General features: G+C 46.6%; 1 protein-coding gene across 2 annotated transcripts in view; it reads right to left on the bottom strand.

Annotated features, from left to right (window-relative positions):
• ORC3 (origin recognition complex subunit 3) overlaps positions 1-20,479 on the bottom strand; it is a 67,907-nt gene that overhangs the window by 24,620 nt on the left and 22,808 nt on the right. For both annotated transcript variants that reach the window (XM_068149239.1, XM_068149248.1), the window contains exons 8-13: positions 19,981-20,140; positions 16,699-16,812; positions 12,062-12,195; positions 11,503-11,566; positions 6,054-6,170; positions 4,144-4,223 (exon numbers count right to left, since the gene is read on the bottom strand). In XM_068149239.1, the coding sequence (XP_068005340.1) occupies positions 4,144-4,223; positions 6,054-6,170; positions 11,503-11,566; positions 12,062-12,195; positions 16,699-16,812; positions 19,981-20,140 (669 nt within the window). The remainder of the gene's footprint in view (positions 1-4,143; positions 4,224-6,053; positions 6,171-11,502; positions 11,567-12,061; positions 12,196-16,698; positions 16,813-19,980; positions 20,141-20,479) is intronic.

Below are 20,479 nucleotides of genomic sequence, written 5' to 3'. Positions count from 1 at the left end.
CTCAGCCTCTCCTCATAGGGCTTGTGTTCCAAGCCCCTCACCAACTTTGTTGCCTTTCTCTGGACATGCTCCAGCAAGTCAACCTCCTTCCTAAACTGAGGGGCTAACAGAGATCGTTCAGCTTTTGTTGTTGACCATGCAGGGAAGGGCAGGACTTCGGTAAGCAGTATGTGAGGAATGGCATCAACCATTAGCAAAGTACAGTGTCTAGACAAAAGACAATAGGTTGTCCTCAATGATTTGCCACCTAAATGTCCCAGCCAGTTAGCTCCTCGTAACCAGCCAAGTCTCTTGAGATCTCTTAAATCTTCTCTCTCTCCTGATTGGATTAAACAAGCCAATGCAAACCAGAGCTCACACACTCTCCTTGTCTCCTCATGCTATTTTCCAGACTTTAGACAACAACATTAAAACAGAATAATCATTTCCAGGTTGCTAAAGATCACCTGAAACACTGTCTTTGGGGACAACACATTTAGCTGAAGAGATAAAAACCCCTCCAAGGAAAGGCTGAAGTGGAGAAATGCTGAATCAGCCACAAAAGGAACTCAGTGCAACAAGCGAAAACTACACTATCAAACATGAAGGGTAAAAAGAGGCTTTGTTAGAAAGTGAGAAAACAGCTAATAAAGAGCTTCTCTATCATTTAGTTTCTAAAAACAAGGGGGAAAAGAATATGGACTCCATTATCAACATTGAAAAGAAGATGACAACATTGATCTGTGCCTGGAAAGATCATGGGGCAGATCCTCCTGGAGGCACTACTGGCTCAGAAGAATAGTGAAGAGGTGATTTGGAACAGTCAGCATGGCTTCACCAAAGGCAAACCCTGCCTGACCAACCTGGTCCCTCAGGGATTAGTCCTGGGACCTGTCTTGTTCAGCATCTTTGTGGGGGACATGGACAGTGGCATTGAGTGCACCCTCAGCAAGTTTGCTGATGACACCAAGCTGTGTGGTGCAGCAGACACGCTAGAGGGAAGGGAGGCCATCCAGAGGGACCTTGACAGGCTGGAGAGGTGGGCACAAGCCAACCTCATGAGGTTCAACAAGACCAAGTGCAGGGTCCTGCATCTGGGTCGAGGCAATCCCAGGCACAAATCCAGGCTGGGCAGTGACTGGCTGGAAAGTAGCCCTGAGGAGAGAGACTTGGGGGTGCTGGTGGACAAGAAGCTCAACATGAGCTCTCAATCTGCACCTGCAGCCTGCAAAGCCAATCAGATCCTGGGCTGCATCAGGAGAAGTGTGGCCAGCAGGTCAAGGGAGGTGATCCTCCCCCTCTACTCAGCTCAGGTGAGACCCCACCTGGAGTACTGCCTCCAGCTCTGGAGCCCCTATGACAAGAGGGATGTGGAGGTGCTGGAAGGTGTCCAGAGAAGGGCCACGAGGATGATCAGAGGGCTGGAGCACCTCTCCTATGGGGACAGACTGAAGGAGTTAGGGCTGTTCAGTCTGGAGAAGAGAAGGCTCTAAGGTGATCTAATTGTGGCCTTCCAGTATCTGAAGGGGGCCTACAAGAAGGCTGGGGAGGGACTTGTCAGGATCTCAGGTAGTGATAGGACTAGGGGGAATGGAATGAAGCTGGAGGCGGAGAGATTCAGGCTAGATGTGAGGAGGAGGTTCTTCCCCATGAGAGTGGTGAAGCCCTGGAATGGGTTGTCCAGGGAGGTGGTTGAGGCCCCATCCCTAGAGGTGTATAAGACCAGGCTGGATGAGGCTCTAGCCAGCCTGATCTAGTGTGGGGTGTCCCTGCCCATGGGAGAGGATTGGAACTAGATGATCCTTGTGGTCCCTTCCAACCCTGACTGATACTATGGGGAAGAGTGGAACATCAGGATATCAACAGCTGATGTTGCCCAGGGGAATGCAGAGATATTAAGGAACAGCAAATAGCTTCCATTCCTGAGCAAGGGGAGGGGGGGGGAGAAATGAAGATTGTGAGTGGAAGGGGAAAGACTCCACATTAGCTTTTTCTCCTAAAAGAAGATAACAGCAAGATTCTATGCAGAAAAAAGCAGAGACATGAGGAAGTGTGCGTAAAATGGAAAAGGGCATTAAAAGCTGAAAATAGATCAGAACTGGAATCAGCTACTCAAGGATTTGAAAGAATTGTTTTGCAGGAGTTTTGGTAGAAAAATGACAGAATTACTAAGTTTAAAAGAGGGGAGGAAAAATCCAAACTAAAAATACAGTAAAAAAGAAGGCATCTGTGAAAGGAATGCCTGTGATCACTGTTTTTCTATCAGAAGCTCCCACAGTGGGAGCCAGGACCAGAGGTAAAACAGGAGAGAGATGAACAGATAAGAATAAAGGGGGAGTGAGCCAGAATCTGATGCAGCATCAACTTTGAGATGACAGAAGAGGAAGAAGAATTCAGGGTGGGAAAAAAAGCACATTAAAAGCAGGATGATAAAAAAGGTGAGGTAAAAAAAAAATCACCAGGAGTTGTTAGAGATTGCAGAACAGACAGCACAGAAAAGCAAAATGACACATTTGTGGGCAAGGGCTGACAGGTGATTGAGTGATGTCAAGGTTCAGGATAGTCAGAGAAGCATTAAGGAGGGAAAGACTGTACAAATGACAAAAGCAAGCATGCAATGCTTTCAGAGGGATGAGGATAAACAATATAATTCAGTAACAATGCATAAGAACTGCTTGGTGTGGCAAAGTTACAGTTTAAGCCAGCAGGTGGAGGGAGGCGATTCTCCACCCCTACTCTGCTCTGGTGAGACCCCCACCTGCATCCAGTTCTGGAGCCCCTGTTACAGGAAGGATCTGGATATGCTGGAGCATGTCCAGAGAAAGACCACAAGGATGATCAGAGGGCTGGAGCTCCACTCCTATGATGAAAGAGAGTTGGGGTTGCTCAGTCTGGAGATGAGAAGGCCCTGAGACCTTATTGTGGCCTTCCAAGTATCAGAAGGGGGCCTACAAGAAAGCTGGGGAGGGACTTTTTAAGGTGTCAGGTGATGATAGGACTAGGGGGAATGGAAAAAAACATAGAAATGGGTAGATTGAGATTGGATGTTAGGAAGAAGTTCTTCACCACGAGGGTAGTGAGTCACTGGAACAGGATGCCCAGGGAGATAGTAAAAGCCTCATCCGTGGATGCTTTTAAGGCCAGGCTGGATGTGACTCCGAGCAACCTGATCTAGTGTGAGGTGTTCCTGCCCATGGCAGGGGGGTTGGAACTAGATGAGCCTTGGGGTCCCTTCCAACCCTAACAATTCTATGATTCTATGTCTCTTTGTTTATATTAGCCCAGAATATTAAAGTGCTGGGTTGAATTTGCCCCCCTCCCAGCAGTTATCCTTCACCCACCACAGATGTGGGGTTTTTTAAATGCAGTTTTCCTGTCAGACACCTCAAACCTCAGATGCTCCTGAAGAAGCAGTTAAGGCAATAGTGTTGCCATCAACTCCTTTTTCAACAGAAGTGATTTATTATTTGAGTGAATGCAGTTATAAGGGAGCAGCCACTGGCCATGACAAGGACATTTAAAAGTGTGTAGCTGCAACACTGCAGCTGAGGAGTTATCTGTTAAGAAAATTGGTCTAGATGACTTTCCCATTTTAAACACTGACAGACAAGTGCAGGCTCTCCTAAAAATCTCAGCTCACAATAACAAGAAAATAACTCAGCCCATGTGCCAACTGTTAGGCAAAGGAGGCAAGGGGAAAGCAGGAAAGTTAAAACAGTAAGAAAGGTCTCAGGTACTTATTTGGAACAGATTCTGATTTTCACTGTAGACAGATTAAAATTTCCTCCAACTAAAATGAGTAATTTGGTTGATAATATCTAACACAATCATAGCTCAAAAGGCTAAACCCAACCAAACTTGATGTTCTCATTCACACACAGTAATCTCAGTGGTTTCAACACAATTACTCAGGGCATAAGAGACATTAGAAACTCCTTGAGTTTTATGGTAAATGGTAGAAAGACAAAGGCAGCAGTCCAGGCAGAACAACAAAACAAGGACAGCAGTCAGTTGTACATGCAAACAATTATACCACTAGCTGTGAACAGGCAATACTCTCAGCACTAAGTTTCAGAATAACCAGTGACTGATATTCTCCATGTGTACAGTGGTATTAAACCAAAATGGAAAGGAAAATAATGATGGAAAAAAAGAAAGCATCACCTTGCTAGCTGAAGAGATGACTCATACTCCTCTGTCTCCCACACTCGGTCTTCCAAACACGTACAGTGCAGCTCCCTGATCTGTTATGCAGAGGGTGAAAAAAGGATAAAGTGTTTTACAAACAGAGTGATGTGGAACTCTTGAAGCAAGCTTTTCAAAGTAGTGTGTCATTCCTTTGGAGTTCATATTCCAGAGATGCAAATGATTGCAAAAGCAGTGAGAGCAGACCTACGCTCCTAGTGTGGATCTGTGCTAGCTTCACAACACCTAACATCCAGGTAACAGCAGAGAGCAGAGACATGAGACACTTGTACGTGTCCAGAGAAGGGCAACAAGGCTGGGGAGAGGCCTTGAGCACAAGCCCTATGAGGAGAGGCTGAGGGAGCTGGGATTGTTTAGCCTGGAGAAGAGGAGGCTCAGGGGTGACCTCATTGCTCTCTACAACTACCTGAAGGGTGGTTGTAGCCAGGAGGGAGTCTCTTCTCTCAAGCAACCAGCACCAGAACAAGAGGACACAGTCTCAAGATGTACCAGGGGAAGTTTAAGCTCGAAGTGAGGAGAAAGTTCTTCACAGAGAGTGTCATTCACCATTGGAATGTGCTGCCCAGGGAGGTGGTGGAGTCACCATCCCTGGAGGTGTTCAGGAGGAGATTGGATGTGGCACTTGGTGCCATGGTCTATTCATGAGGTCTGTGGTGACAGGTTGAACTCGATCTTTGACGTCTCTTCCAAACTTGGTGATTCTGTGAAATGCCCCAGCTAAAAAGCCTTTGTGTTCTCAAATACTGGGACTGTTCATGCTGATTTTGTAAGCAGGGACAGATACTAATAACAGTGCAGTACACAGTGACAACCAACAGACAAGTGCACGTGCAGAGAGTATATTGCTCTTCTAGTAGAGAAGAAGGTGCTTGGCATGGAAGGTGGGTTTAATGATAGTGTGGCCAGCAGGAGCAGGGAGGTCATTCTGCCCCTGTACTCAGCACTGGTTAGGCCACACCTTGAGTCCTGTGTCCAGTTCTGGGCCCCTCAGTTTAGGAAAGATGTTGAGTTGATGGAAGGTGTCCAGAGAAGGGCAACAAAGCTGGGGAGGGGTTTGGAGCACAGCCCTATGAGGAGAGGCTGAGGGAGCTGGGGTTGCTTAGCCTGGAGAAGAGGAGACTCAGGAGTGACCTTATTGCTGTCTACAACTACCTGAAGGGAGGTTGTAGCCAGGTGGGGGTTGGTCTCTTCTCCCAGGTGGCCAGCACCAGAACAAGAGGACACAGTCTCAAGCTGTGCCAGGGGAGGTTTAGGCTAGAGGTTAGGAAGAAGATCTTCATAGAAAGAGTGACTGGCCATTGGAATGGGCTGCCCAGAGAGGTGGTGGAGTCACCATCACTGGAGGTGTTTAGGAAGAGACTGGATGGGGTGCTTGGTGCCATGGTTTAGTTGATTAGATGGTGTTGGATGATAGGTTGGACTCAGTGATCTCAAAGGTCTTTTCCAACCTGGTTAGTCCTATTTCTATTAATATGGCTATTAAGAGCAGTTATCACTGTTCCCTTACTATTATTTCATTCTCTACAGAAGGTTGCTCAAAACTCAGTCTTTTCATCTCAATTTGTCCAGTGAGGAGGTAGAAAAGCATGCATTGTCTGCAATGCACACAGATAAACCCTGATGGGGGGGGAAGTCAATGGGAGGATTCTTTTGCTTATCTGTGCACCTGCCTCCTCCTGGAAACTCCTTCCTGTTGACTGACAAGGGTCCAGAAACCACATGCCTGTTGCCCTCTGCTTAGAGCAAGAAAGCATCTGCCTTCTTTTTAGGAAGTGAGAGGCAAAGCAGCAGAACAGAAAACAAATATTCCCATCATACTTTGAAACAAAACCCCCCATGTACACCACAATGAAATAACAGCATGTCACCTGCTTGCCCAAAGGGTGCTTTGGAAGAAAGGATGTGAAAATGTGAAGGCATCTCAGAACTGAAACATAATTTTCATGGTAAACTTGCAAGTCCTCCAGCAACTCCTGCACTGCTTCCTGCAGGGACAGAATATTGTTTTGTAAGTCTCTCTGGCATCCATCAGTTTAAAACTCACATAAAGTACTTAAAATCACTCTGAAGCTTTGACACAGTGCTGTGCTAAGCCTTCAATCACCAGTGTTAAATTAAGACCACTCTGCAAAAAAGAGTAAGCAAGCTGTATTTCAACAGTTCGCTGCAAACACGTTGCATATTGCTAACCTCACGTTCTTCCTCCCCCTCACTGGGATTTGTTATTGATCAGCATTATTACTTTACCATTTTCAGCTGTATTTAGCCTTTGGATTTGGCACGAGGTAAGGAGAAAGTTCTTCACAGAAGAATCCTGCCTGACAAACCTGGTGGCCTTCTATGAGCAGGTGACAACGTTAACAGATGAGGGGTGAGCAACTGATTTTGTTTGCCTGGACCTGAGCAAAGCCTTCGACACTGTCCCGCACCACATCCTGGTCTCCAAACTGGTGACACATGGGTTTGATGGGTGGACCACTAGATGGATAAGGAACTGGCTTGATGGCCGCACCCAAAGAGTGGCTGTCAATGGCTCCATGTCCCAGTGGAGGCCAGGGACAAGCGGAGTCCCTCAGGGATCAGGCCTGGGACCTGTCTTATTCAACATCTTTGTGGGTGCCATGGACAGTGGCATTGAGTGCACCCTCAGCAAGTTTGCTGATGACACCAAGCTGTGTGGTGCAGCAGACACACTGGAGGGAAGGGAGGCCATCCAGAGGGACCTTGACAGGCTGGAGAGGTGGGCACAAGCCAACCTCAGGAGGTTCAATAAGAGCAAGTGCAGGGTCCTGCATCTGGGTCGAGGCAATCCCAGGCATAAATCCAGGCTGGGCAGTGACTGGCTGGAAAGCAGCCCTGAGGAGAGAGACTTGGGGGTGCTGGTGGACAAGAAGCTCAATATGAGCTCTCAGTGTGCACTTGCAGCCCGCAAAGCCAATCAGATCCTGGGCTGCATCAGGAGAAGTGTGGCTAGCAGGTCAAGGGAGGTGATTCTCCCCCTCTACTCAGCTCTGCTGAGACCCCACCTGGAGTACTGCCTCCAGTTCTGGAGCCCCTATTACAAGAGGGATGTGGAGGTGCTGGAAGGTGTCCAGAGAAGGGCCATGAGGATGATCAGAGGGCTGGAGCACCTCTCCTGTGAGGACAGACTGAAGGAGTTGGGGCTGTTCAGTCTGCAGAAGAGAAAGCTCTGAGGTGACCTCATTGTGGCCTTCCAGTATCTGAAGGGGGCCTACAAGAAGGCTGGGGAAGGACTTGTCAGGATCTCAGGTAGTGATAGGACTAGGGGGAATGGAATGAAGCTGGAGGTGGGGAGATTCAGGCTAGATGTGAGGAGGAGGTTCTTCCCCATGAGAGTGGTGAAGTCCTGGAATGGGTTGTCCAGGGAGGTGGTTGAGGCCCCGTCCCTGGAGGTGTTTAAGACCAGGCTGGATGAAGCCTGATCTAGTGTGGGGTGTCCCTGCCCATGGCAGGGGGGTTGGAACTTGACCTGCTCCCTTGACCTGCTGGCCACACTACTACGACTGGATCGCCTCTCATCACTGGCCTCCCATGGCAGCATGTGTAACACTTCTGGAAAACTGCCCTCAACATTTCTGATGACTGTAATTAAAGTACTTTGGGCTCACTACCTTGAAGTTTGTGAACTGGAAGATCTTCTCTCACCAGTTTTCAATCAAAGATAAAGAGGGGGAAAAAACCCAAAGCAACAGAGGATTCTCTGCATATTTTACTGACATTTTGGTGAACTCTGAGCAAACTATTCCAAATGGAAAGAGCAAAAAATTAAACAAGCCACTGAAGTTCCCTGAAGTTCAAATGAAAAAGGGGGCATCAAGCTTAAAAAAAAGCAAAACCTTCTCTGTAGGCAATATAAGGAGGGACTGACATGTGGAAAGATTAAATAACATACTGCAAAGACTAAAAGTATCAAAGACACTTAGTGCTGCAGGCAGCTTTCTGATGTTAAAAAAGTTCCAGATGATTTAAAACACTAAAGATATTTGTTCCCCATCAACTTTTTTTATCTATTGCAATTGAAGGGTCCCTGATACAACAATTGTTTAAGGAGACAGTATCACCAAGTTTGGAAGAGACCTCAAAGATCATCAAGTCCAACCTGTCACCACAGACCTCACGACTAGACCATGGCACCAAGTGACTTCCAAGACCTTAGGGTAGACTCTCACAAGTTTGTATCTTCATTCTAAGTGGGATCATTAAATAAATAACAAATAAATTATCCTCACCATAAAAACAACAACTTGAGAGCAGAAAACAAATCCTCTTTAATGCTTCTAAGTCAATCTCAGTCTCAAGCTGCACCAGGGGAAGTATAGGCTCGAGGCGAGGAGAAAGTTCTTCACAGAGAGAGTCATTCATCATTGGAATGTGCTGCCCAAGGAGGTGGTGGAGTCACCATCCCTGGAGGTGTTCAAGAGGGGACTGGACTTGGCAGTTGGTGCCATGGTTTAGTACACATGAAGTCTTGGGTGACAGGTGGGACTTGATGATCTTTGAGGTCTCTTCCAGCCTTACTGATTCTGTGATTACTCCCCTAATCCCAGAGCACTACAGCATCTATGTTTCCCAGCTCTCGAGAAAAAGAACCTAACTACTACTGAGTGACACAGCTAATGTACCAAAAGATCAGTGCACTGGGACTATGTATTCTGCTAAATAACAGAGTGTTTTAGAAGAGTTTGAAAACACTGCTAGAAGACTATTCAGCATCATTTCCATAAATACAGATTGCCACACCTACATCATTTCAAATGAAACCTGCCATGGAAACTTTCAGACCGTTGCAAGTTGTTGAGGATGGAAAATTGCTTTTAAAACTGAAATTCTAAGTAAGTGGAACTCTTCCCATGGGTTAAAACAAAAGAAAAGAGTGGGAACAAATGGAGTATACATTGCAACTGACAAAGGGTATTGAAGGTTTAGGTGCTAAGCCTGAATAAGTCTACCTCAGTTCATGAACATGAACACTAAACGTATGTGAAACAGTACCACAGTGCCTCTGAAAGTGCTTCCAAAGTCCAGAGTGATATTGTGGAGCACACAGCACCTCATTAATGGTCCTTTTTTTCCCCTAGGTACACTACCCTGCCAATCTGGCAGTGCAGTAACAGTTTTAACCTTATTGTAGATTTTACAAGTGTCTTCAATTAAGATTTGTCAGGAGCATCATAAATCTAAGCAAAAGAATCCAGGTTCCTCCCCAGACTCACAGAATGAGGTTTGTGAACTCAGAGGTTTATTATTAAACATACAAACTTCAAGGTGATGTGCAGCTTTCAAAGTAGGTCTTCAAACAAACAGACCAGTCTCAGCTGCTCACTGACACTCATTCCTTCCTGTAGCTTCAACAGAAGCATTTATGTACCTGCAGTGTGAACTGTGTTCAGGAATCACTCTGCAGAAACACCCAGAGAAAAAAATTTCCTCTTTTGTCTTTTTATTCTCCTTTCTGGTCACTTCCAATTGGATTGTTTCTCTGATTACATTCATTGCACAGCCACACAAGCAGTTGTGCTGGCACATCTACTGAGGTGTGAAGGAACAGCAAGGGAAGAGCAGGAGCTTAAGCTCTTCTTGTCACTGAAGATGATAGATCACAAATTCATGTATAAATCATGCCTCACCTTGACTACCATAACTGCACTGCACTTCCAAATCTGCCTGCTGCCAACCTCCCTTCCAGCCATTGCCATTGTTCTTCACACTAAAGAAGTCCTTCCAGACCAGAAAGGTCTGCTAGGGTAAATTGCTTTATCTCTAGTAGTACCATTTGCTTGACAGGTTAGCTATACTTGAGATGAAAAGTTAGGAGAAATCCTTTACCCTGAGCAATGCTTCCACTGGGAATGGTCCAACTGGTGAAAATAACCAACAAATCTTTGTTGGTGAATTCCTAAAGGGCTCCCAATAGAAGCAGTCTGACTTTAATCACTTGACAAACCTTCAGGTGAACAGGTCACATAAACTAAAGTTTTAATCCTGTACAAGATCAAATGTGCCTCGGGACCTAGCCTGCCCTACTGAGTTCAATTAGAAACTACACAGAGGGTATAGAGGATTAAGATCTTATGATATAACCTCCAAGGTTACTTACTCATTCTTCAAACTCTCCACTGACTTTCCAAGAAAGTCAGTCTGAGGAAGCATTAAAAGATCAGGCCATAAATAAACCTTGTCACCTTATTTGTAAGCAGTTATATTTCTAGGTGCCAAGTGCTGCACTTTGGCCACGGCAACCCCATGCAGAGCTACAGGCTGGGGTCAGAGTGGCTGGAGAGCTCCCAAACAGAGAGGGACCTGGGGGTACTGATCGACAGCCGCCTAAACATGAGCCAGCAGTGTGCCCAGGTGGCCAAGAAGGCAACTGGCATCCTGGCCTGCATTAGGAATAGTGTGGCCAGCAGGAGCAGGGAAGTCATTGTGCCCCTGTACTCTGCATTGGTTAGGACACACCTTGAGTACTGTGTCCAGTTCTGGGGCCCTCAGTTTAAGAAGGACATTGAGACACTTGAACGTGTCCAGAGAAGGGCAACAAGGCTGGGGAGAGGCCTTGAGCACAAGCCCTGTGAGGAGAGGCTGAGGGAGCTGGGATTGTTTAGCCTGGAGAAGAGGAGGCTTAGGGGAGACCTCATTGCCCTCTACAACTACCTGAAAGGTGGTTGTAGCAGGGAAGGGGTTGGTCTCTTCTCCCAGGCAACCAGCACCAGAACAAGGGGACACAGTCTCAAGCTGCGCCAGGGGAGGTTTGGACTCGAGGTTAGGAGAGAGTTCTCCACCAGCAGAGTCATTCATCATCGGAATGTGCTGCCCAGGGAGGTGGTGGAGTCATCATCCCTGGAGGTGTTCAAGAGGAGATTGGACGTGGCACTTGGTGCCATGGTCTAGTCATGAGGTCTGTGTTGATAGGTTGGACTCGATGACCCTTGAGGTCTCTTCCAGCCTTAGTGATACTGTGATACTGTGAAATAGAAGCTGATGTAAGAAAAGTTGTGCAGCTTTGTGTAAAGGTGTACTGGGCAGTCTTGGAGACTCAGAATTTTCATCTGGTGAGAGGCCTTGAGCACAAGCCCTGGAGGACTCGATGATCCCCGAGGTCTCTTCCAACCTTAGTTATACTGTGATACTGTGATCTGATGATCCTAATTCTCCATTGATGGACATGAAGCACGGTATGTACTGTATGAAATGTGTTATATAGAACTATACATCTTAGTTTGGTATTTTACTGTGCTGCACAAGCCAATATATTGACAAAGTTATTTTTGCTCTCCAAAGGCATTCTGAAAAGTTTACCTTTAAGCAGCTGTCTTCTGTCAGCAGTGCAATCTGTTTCTCTGACACCTGACTTTCCACATACCTGATGGCAAGAAAAAAGAACATAAAAATTATAATGCAGGGTATGATTAAAGATTATGGGGTAATCAATAAGCAAACAGCAACCACCCAAAACCTAGGAAAAAAACCCAACTGAGCTGGAAAATTTATGCTGCTGTAAGGCTTTCTTTGGAAAGTTTTTATAAAGGGTCAGCCAAATCCAGCAAGTTGAAAGGCCACTCTACAACCTGACAGGTGATGCTATAAGTCAGTACTAACTTCAAAAGTGATTTCTGTTTACTTGTGTCTGTATTAAGAACAGGAGAAAAAACAATGTTCAAGGAGGTGACACATCACAGAGGCTGTACTCTAGACCAGAAGGTTGAGGATTCCTGACATTCCTCAGAATGCTCCTTTTGATGGATGTACCTTTGCTACAGAAACATACACACAAGTGATCTACACTTTACAGATTCCATTTTTCTTTTTTAGAACTGACTAAATACAAGATCACCCAAAAATTTATCTCCCCTTTTACCTTCTAAAAGAGGGCAGTCTGCGAACGTTTTCGCACTGCCCGTGTGATAAAGCATTGGCTTGCTTCTTGGCATCTTCCAGTTGGCAACACAGGACACTAAGGGGCTGGGAATAGAAGTGCTCCACAATGCAGAGCTGAAAACCAAAGCAAGAAACAGCAGGGTTAGTAAAATTCACCCTCCCTGCTCCAGCTACCCTGTTAATGCTTTCTTATTCCTACCCTGCATATCCTACAATGGTATTCCTTAAAAAAACAGGACAAATCAATGCAGTTCATAAGTATTCCACAGGTCACTACAGGACAGCAATTATTCAGATTCAAGTAGTCACATAATTAACTTTTTTCCTGCTGTATGTGCTGAATGAATTTTCAGTATCTGGTGCTGGGCTGCATCAGGAGAAGTGTGGCCAGCAGGTCAAGGGAGGTGATCCTCCCCCTCTACTCAGCTCTGCTGAGACCCCATCTGGAATACTGCCTCCAGTTCTGGAGCCCCTATTACAAGAGGGATCTGGACGTGCTAGAATGTGTCCAGAGAAGGGCCACGAGGATGATCAGAGGGCTGGAGCACCTCTCCTATGAGGACAGACTGAAGGAGTTGGGGCTGTTCAGTCTGCAGAAGAGAAGGCTCCGAGGTGACCTAATTGTGGCCTTCCAGTATCTGAAGGGGGCCTACAGGAAGGCTGGGGAGGGAATTGTCAGGATCTCAGGTAGTGATGGGACTAGGGGGAATGGAATGAAGCTGGAGGTGGGGAGATTCAGGCTGGATGTGAGGAGGGGGTTCTTCACTATGAGAGTGGTGAAACCCTGGAATGGGTTGTCCAGGGAGGTGGTTGAGGCCCCGTCCCTGGAGATGTTTAAGCCCAGGCTGGATGAGGCTCTGGCCAGGCTGATGTAGTGTGGGGTGTCCCTGCCCATGGCAGGGGGGTTGGAACTAGGTGATCCTTGTGGTCCCTTCCAACCCTGACTGATACTATGATACTATGAACTATATAGCTTGTCAAATAGCTTCTGTTCACTTACATGAATTACTGCATTAGAATAGAATAGGAATGGAATAGGAATGGAATGGAATAGGAATAGAATAGGAATAGAACAGGAATAGAATAGAATAGGAATAGAATAGAATAGGAATAGAATAGGAACAGGAATAGAATAGGAATAGGAATACAATAGGAATAGGAATACAATAGGAATAGGAATACAATAGGAATAGGAATAGGAATAGGAAAGGATAGAATAGAATAGAATAGAATAGAATAGAATAGAATAGAATAGAATAGAATAGAATAGAATAGAATAGAATAGAATAGAATAGAATAGAATAGACCAGACCAGACCAGACCAGACCAGACCAGACCAGGTTGGAATTAACCAGGTTGGTTCTTTAGGTTACATATTCAGCTCTGACTCTCACAAAGAGAGTATTTAAATACATGAGCAACAACAGACCAACTCATCACATCCTAATTCCAACTTCTCTTTCCTGTACACAAAAATAACCCCACTGAGCTCCTGCTGTGCATACACACAAACACAATTTATCACTGATTTCAGCTGCACTAAATGTTTGCAGCATCAGGGCCTTGCAGAATAGCAGCACTTAGTTGTCACATCTATTTGTTAAAACAGGATACCCCACTGAAAACTTTTAAACCAAAACCATCCCTCCTAGACATAAAGAGATGATGGTGAGCCCTTCCATCACCTAGGAAATGTGAGGTGAAATTGCTTCATCCTTCAGCAGTTCTAACACACATGACAGCCATTTGCTGTCAGGGCTAAGACTTGTGTTTTCCTCCCAGGCCAACAAGGAATCGTTAAACCCTGCTGTATCTTTGCAATACAAGGAGTCAAAACCTACGGAAGCCCATGCAGGTCTCTCTGCAGGAAGAGATACTACAGCCAGGATCACAGGATGCTAGGGGTTGGAAGGGACCTCCTGAGACTATCAAGTCCAACCCCCTGCCAGAGCAGGACCATAGAATCCAGTGCAAGTCACACGGGAACAGATGCAGATGGGTCTTTAAAGTCTCCAGAGAAGGAGACTCCACAACCCCTCTGGGGAGCCTCTTCCAGCTCTGTGACCCTCACAGTAAAGAAGTTCCTCCTTACCTTGAGGTGGAGCTTCTTGTGCTGTAGTTTATATCCAATGCCCCTTGTCCTATCACAAGGTGCAACTAGAAGAGCCTGTCCCCTCCATTTTGATGCCTAGCCCTCATATTTATAAACATTTATTAGATCCCCTGTCAGTCTTCTCTCCAGACTGACCTGCCCCAGGGCTCTCAGCCTCTCCTCATCAGGCAGTGCTCCAGTCCTTTAATCATCCTGGTAGCCTTCACTTGGACTCTCTCAAGTAGATCCCTGTCCCTCTTGAACTGGGGAGCCCAAAACTGGATGCAATATTCCAGGTGAGGTCTCACCAGGGCAGAGTAAAGGGGTACTCTCGATCTGGTGGACACACTCTTCTTAATACACCCCAGGATCCCATTTGCCTTCTTGGCCCTCAGGGCACATTGCTGTCCCATGGATAACTTGTTATCCACCAAGACTCCCAGGTCCTTCTCCACGGGGCTGCTCTCCAGGAGATCACCTCCCAGCCTGTACTGGTGCAGTTTATTATTCCTTCCCATATGCAGAACTCTCCACTTATCCCTGTTGAACCTCATTAGGTTCTTCTTTGCCCAGCTCAGGATATTTCTCCTGGCCATGTGTTATCATTGAATCTTAGGTATCAAAGAATCTGAGACACTCTAAAGGCAAGTGACACTAAAAAGGCATGTTTTTACTAACAGGTTTTTATGCATGGAACCAGGTAAGAAAGAAAACAGTTTCAGAATCCTGCATTAAAATAGATTAAAGGGGCTGCAACATATTTGGAGAACTCTTATCCAACAAAAAGAACAAAAGCTACAAGGAGACTCAGCCACAGAACTACATCTAGATGTGAAGATCTATGTAAGCCAATAAAAATATAATAATCATAGTATCATAGTATCAGTCAGGGTTGGAAGGGACCATAAGGATCATCATGCTCCAGTATGGACTATTTTTTGGAAACCCTGAAATCTTCTACTTTGTTTCCTGAGAGGGTAAATTTAAGTCCTGTGTTGCTGCACCACTGCTTGGCACAGAGGCACCACCTACTCTGAGGCACAAAATGAGTGGCTCTAAAGCTCGTATTTCCCTGAAAAGCTAAGAAGCATGCATCTAGAAACTGTGTCAGGGAACAGACACTGCTGTAACCTACTTGTATCATGACAACACACAGCAGCAGGACCTGGTGAAGCGAATCAGAGCTGGAGAGTTCCGCATGCGGTGTTAGAGTAGAATAAACCAAACCAGGTTGGAAGAGACCTTCAAGATCATCACGTCCAACCCATCAACCAATCCAACCCACCTAAACAACTAACCCATGGCACCAAGCACCCCATCAAGTCTCCTCCTGAACACCTCCAATGATGCTGACTCCACCACCTCCTTGGGCAGCCCATTCCAATGGGCAATCACTCTCTCTGTATAGAACTTCTTCCTAACATCCAACCTGAACCTCCCCTGGCACAGCCTGAGACTGTGTCCTCTTGTTCTGGTGCTGGCTGCCTGGGAGAAGAGACCAACCTCTGCCTGTCTACACCCTCCCTTCAGGTAGTTGTAGAGAGCAATAAGGTCACCCCTGAGTCTCCTCTTCTCCAGGCTAAGCAGCCCCAGCTCCCTCAGTCTCTCCTCATAGGGCTTGTGTTCCAAGCCGCTCACCAACATCGTTGCCCTTCTCTGGACTCCTTCCAGCAAGTCAACCTCCTTCCTAAACTGAGGGGCCCAGAACTGGACATTGTACTCAAGGTGTGGCCTAACCAGTGCAGTGTACAGGGGCAGAATGACCTCCCTGCTCCTGCTGGCCACACTGTTCCTGATGCAGGCCAGGATGCCATTGGCCCTCTTGGCTGCCTGGGCACACTGCAGGCTCATGTTCAGCTTACCATCAACCAGCACCCCCAGGTCCCTCTCTACCTGGCTCCTCACCAGCCACTCTGCCCCCAGCCTGTAGCTCTGCATGGGGTTGTTGTGGCCAATGTGCAGAACCCGGCACTTGGATGTGTTCAATCTCCTGCCCTTGGAGTCTGCCCATCTGTCCAGCCTGTTGAGGTCCCTCTGCAGAGCCTCTCTACCCTCCAGCAGATCAACTCCTGTCCCCAGCTTGGTGTCACCAGCAAATTTACTGATGATGGACTCAATGCCCTTATCCAGATCATCAATAACGATGTTAAAGAGCACAGGGCCCAGCACTGATCCCTGGGGCACACCACGAGTGACTGGCCGCTAGTTAGAAGCGACAAGTTAACCTACAGCAAATGTAGAAGTCTTTCTATCCACTAAGGCAGGTCACCCTTCTAAATATAACCTCTAAATACCATATTTTGTGACACATGGCTCTTCATACCTGTCCTGGCAAGTTTTCCCTTAAAACCTTATCAGTCAAGGTGTTAATACTACAACACCCACCTGTTCACAGATCCAAACTGTTTCCAGAGGACATTTTTGCATCTAATTCAGTAAGACTAGGACCTAAGAAAGCTTTCAGTGACTAGTGATTACTCTTTGCTTATACAAACATAAGTTGAGTTCTTATTATCATTGCTTACCTGATATCCTTTGATAAAATTCTGGACAGAAAAATCATGGTACAAAAATATGTTGATAAGAACCTGCAGAACTTTCTCCCCAAGTTTGAAGGGAAACTGGGTTGTCAGGAGCAGCTAAGGGAGAGAAAAAGGAGAAGTTACCACAGCAGAAATTCTTTCCTGATTTCAAGTCAGCAAAATTTAGATATATATACACAGTATCACAGTATCATTCAGGGTTGGAAGGGACCACAAGGATCATCTAGTTCCAACCCCCCTGCCATGGGCAGGGACACCCCACACTACATCAGCCTGTCCAGAGCCTCATCCAGCCTGGGCTTAAACACCTCCAGGGATGGGGCCTCAACCACCTCCCTGGACAACCCGTTCCAGGGCTTCACCACTCTCATGGGGAAGAACCGCCTCCTCACATCCAGCCTGAATCTCCCCACCTCCAGCTTCATTCCATTCCCCCTAGTCCTATCACTACCTCAGATCCTGAGCAGTCCCTCCCCAGCCTTCTTGTAGGCCCCCTTCAGATACTGGAAGGCCACAAAGCGGTCACCTCGGAGCCTTCTCTTCTGCAGACTGAACAGCCCCAACTCCTTCAGTCTGTCCTTACAGGAGAGGTGCTCCAGCCCTCTGCTCATCCTCGTGGCCCTTCTCTGGACACCTTCCAGCACCTCCACATCCCTCTTGTAATAGGGGCTCCAGAACTGGAGGCAGTACTCCAGGTGGGGTCTCACCAGGGCTGAGTAGAGGGGGAGAATCACCTCCCTTGACCTGCTGGCCACACTTCTCCTGATGCAGCCCAGGATCTGATTGGCTTTGCGGGCTGCAAGTGCACACTGAGAGCTCCTGTTGAGCTTCTTGTCCACCAGCACCCCCAAGTCTCTCTCCTCAGGGCTGCTTTCCAGCCAGTCACTTGCCCAGCCTGGATTTGTGCCTGGGATTGCCTCGACCCAGATGCAGGACCCTGCACTTGCTCTTACTGAACCTCATGAGGTTGGCTTGTGCCCACCTCTCCAGCTACAACTCTTATTATAGGTTAGCATTGACTTATATGAGACACTACACACACTGCCGAATTCTAAACCAAGTATTCCTACTAAAATATCCATCCAGAGATCGATTTTCAGTTCATTTCTCCCACATTTTTCTAAGCACCTTTGACTAATGTGCAGCATCTGAAGTTAGTTTAGCTTCACACTACTTTTGTACTTGTATTTAAAATTACCAACAGAACAGAAATTGCTGCAACAGCCCCCAGTTTATTACTACCACCACTTTTAGCACATGTGTAACAAATCCTGTCCAAAGTGGTGTACACACAAGCCCTTGAGCGTTTGGCTAGCTCCTGATTTTCAACAGGCACCACAATTCAGGCTGAACTGTGTTTTTCCTGTGTTGAAAAGCAATCTTTTTCTGGAACAGAGTAAAACTCAAATCAAAGCACTTCTTTTGGTGTAGAGGTGGGAATGTCAAAATGTCATTGCCCAGATACGCATGCACAGATGTCAGTGCAAATGAAAGATGACAGCAGGTGTGTGAGGGCATCTCCATGTGAGAAGGAGGTTCTCAGTATCACAGAAATCACAGAAACATTCAGGTTGGAAAAGACCCTCAGGATCACCAAGCCCAACAGATAATTCTACATGGCAAAGTTCACCCCTTAACCATATCCCCATGCACCACATCTAAATGACATTTAAACACATGCAGGGTTGGTGACTCAACCATCTCCCTGGGCAGCACATTCCAAGGCCTGACCACTCTTGCTGTGAATGTTTTTTTCCTAATGTCCAGCCTAAACCTACCCAGTCTCAGCTTGAGGCCATTCCCTCTTGTTCTATCACTAATTACCTGTGAGAAGAGACCAGCCCCAGCCTCTCCACAAGGTCCTTTCAGGTACTCGTAGAGAGCAATGAGGTGTCCCCTCAGCCTGCTCTTTTTCAAACTAAACAGCCCCAGCTCCTTCAGTCACTCTTCACAAGATTTTTTCTCCAGGCCCTTCCCCAGCTTCCTTGTCCTCCCCTGCACTCACTCCAGCCACTCTGCACTCACTTCAGCTACTCTGCAACTATGAGTAGGAGTACCCTGTGTTACAGGTTGAAGACCATAGAGAAATTCCTCCAGAAGTACGAGGGGGTGGGCAGTCCCCAGGGGGAGGCACAGGATACTGTGATTATTGTTATTCCATCCCATAATACTGCAATCCCTATATAAGCTGACCTCCCAGTCAGTTCTTTCTCTCTGCTCATGGTGTGTGCGACTGAAGAATGACAGAGACCTGCTGGAGAGAATCCAACAGAGAGCCACCATGATGATTAGGGCACTTGAGCATCTCCCCTGTGAAGAGAGACTGAGAGCCCTGGGGCTGTTTAGTCTTGAGAAGACTGAGAGGAAATCTGATCACTGTGTACCAATACATGAAGGGTGGGTGTCAGGTGGAGGGGGCCAAGCTCTTTTTGGTGGTGCACAGTAATAAGACAAAGAACAACAGGTACAAGATTGAACACAGAAGATTTCACCTCAACATGAGGAGAAACTTCTTTCCAGTGAGGGTGACAGAGCACTGGAACAGGCTGCCCAGAGAGGTTGTGGAGTCTCCTTCTCTGGATACATTCAAAACCTGCCTGGATGCATTCCTGTGCAGACTACCCTAAGTGATTCTGCTTTGGCAGGGGGGTTGGACTCGATGATCTCTGGTGGTCCCTTCCAACCTCTAAGGTACTGTGATACCTTGGCTGCTATCTCTCTGGTTTGTGGGGGAGTGCAGCTTTCTGCAGCCTTGAGGGCAAGCTATTTTCCTGTGCAGCTGGGCCTAGGGTGCTCAGCTAGGTGGGGGGGGGCAGTGAGGCTTGTGGGGGGAAGCACTGAGGCCGGGTAGGCCTGCCTTGGTGGGGGGAGGCAGTTTGGCCTACTTGGTGCCTACTGAAGCTGCATGTGGGGGGGAGGTTTTTGGGCCTGGTTTTGACTTGGTGGGCCCAGCTAGAGAGCTAGGGCCAGAGCTGATTTGGAATGTGTATGTATATATATCCTTTTGCTTTTGTCCCTTTTGTATTTGATCTACTTTTGCAAATAGTATTTCTATTTGGCCTCCAATTCTGTGTGAGTGTGGTTATTTACTCCTTTGGGGTAAATTCACTCTGTCCTCAGTTCAGAACTGTTTTCAGCTCAAACCACCCCACCCCCAAATCTATCAACTCAGGAACAGATTCCATTCCAAAAGGCTTTGGACCACACATAATACACTGAACTTGGATTTACACACATTCCTCTTATTTAGAAAGGGGACTTTACCTTGTCAATTACAGTAGACAGGTGATCCTTACAGGAAAGGGACTGGAAAAGCTCTATGCAGAGCAGGGAGGAAACAGAGTGAGGAAGCACGTTGTGGATCATCATTGGAGATGTAGCAATTCCAAAAATCAGTACTAGAGGTAGTTCATGGATATGCTGACTAGATCATGGGAGAGAAAACAAAACAAAACCAGAATAGTTACATTACAGAAGATCATGAAACAGATTCATTATGTTTGTTCTACACACAGCACTGAGCTTCGATGCAGAAAGGGGGAAATCAAAAGATTGGTTCTCAGCAAACCAAGAGTTTTGATGGGGAGTGCAATGAAAAGGAAAGGCAGACATTTAAAGCCCTAAAGCAGAAAAGCAAATTAAACTGTATTTTAGGATTCAAGTTGCAGGAAGTGGCATAAGAAGCATCTTGTCAGTGAAGAGTATCATAGTATCATAGTATCAGTCAGGGTTGGAAAGGACCACAAGGATCACCTAGTTCCAA

This window comes from Melanerpes formicivorus, unplaced genomic scaffold (genome assembly GCF_026170545.1).
Source record: "Melanerpes formicivorus ecotype bairdi unplaced genomic scaffold, bMelFor1.0.p_v2 SCAF_2, whole genome shotgun sequence".
Taxonomy (NCBI): domain Eukaryota; kingdom Metazoa; phylum Chordata; class Aves; order Piciformes; family Picidae; genus Melanerpes; species Melanerpes formicivorus.
This window is presented reverse-complemented; position numbering and strand designations above follow the sequence as displayed.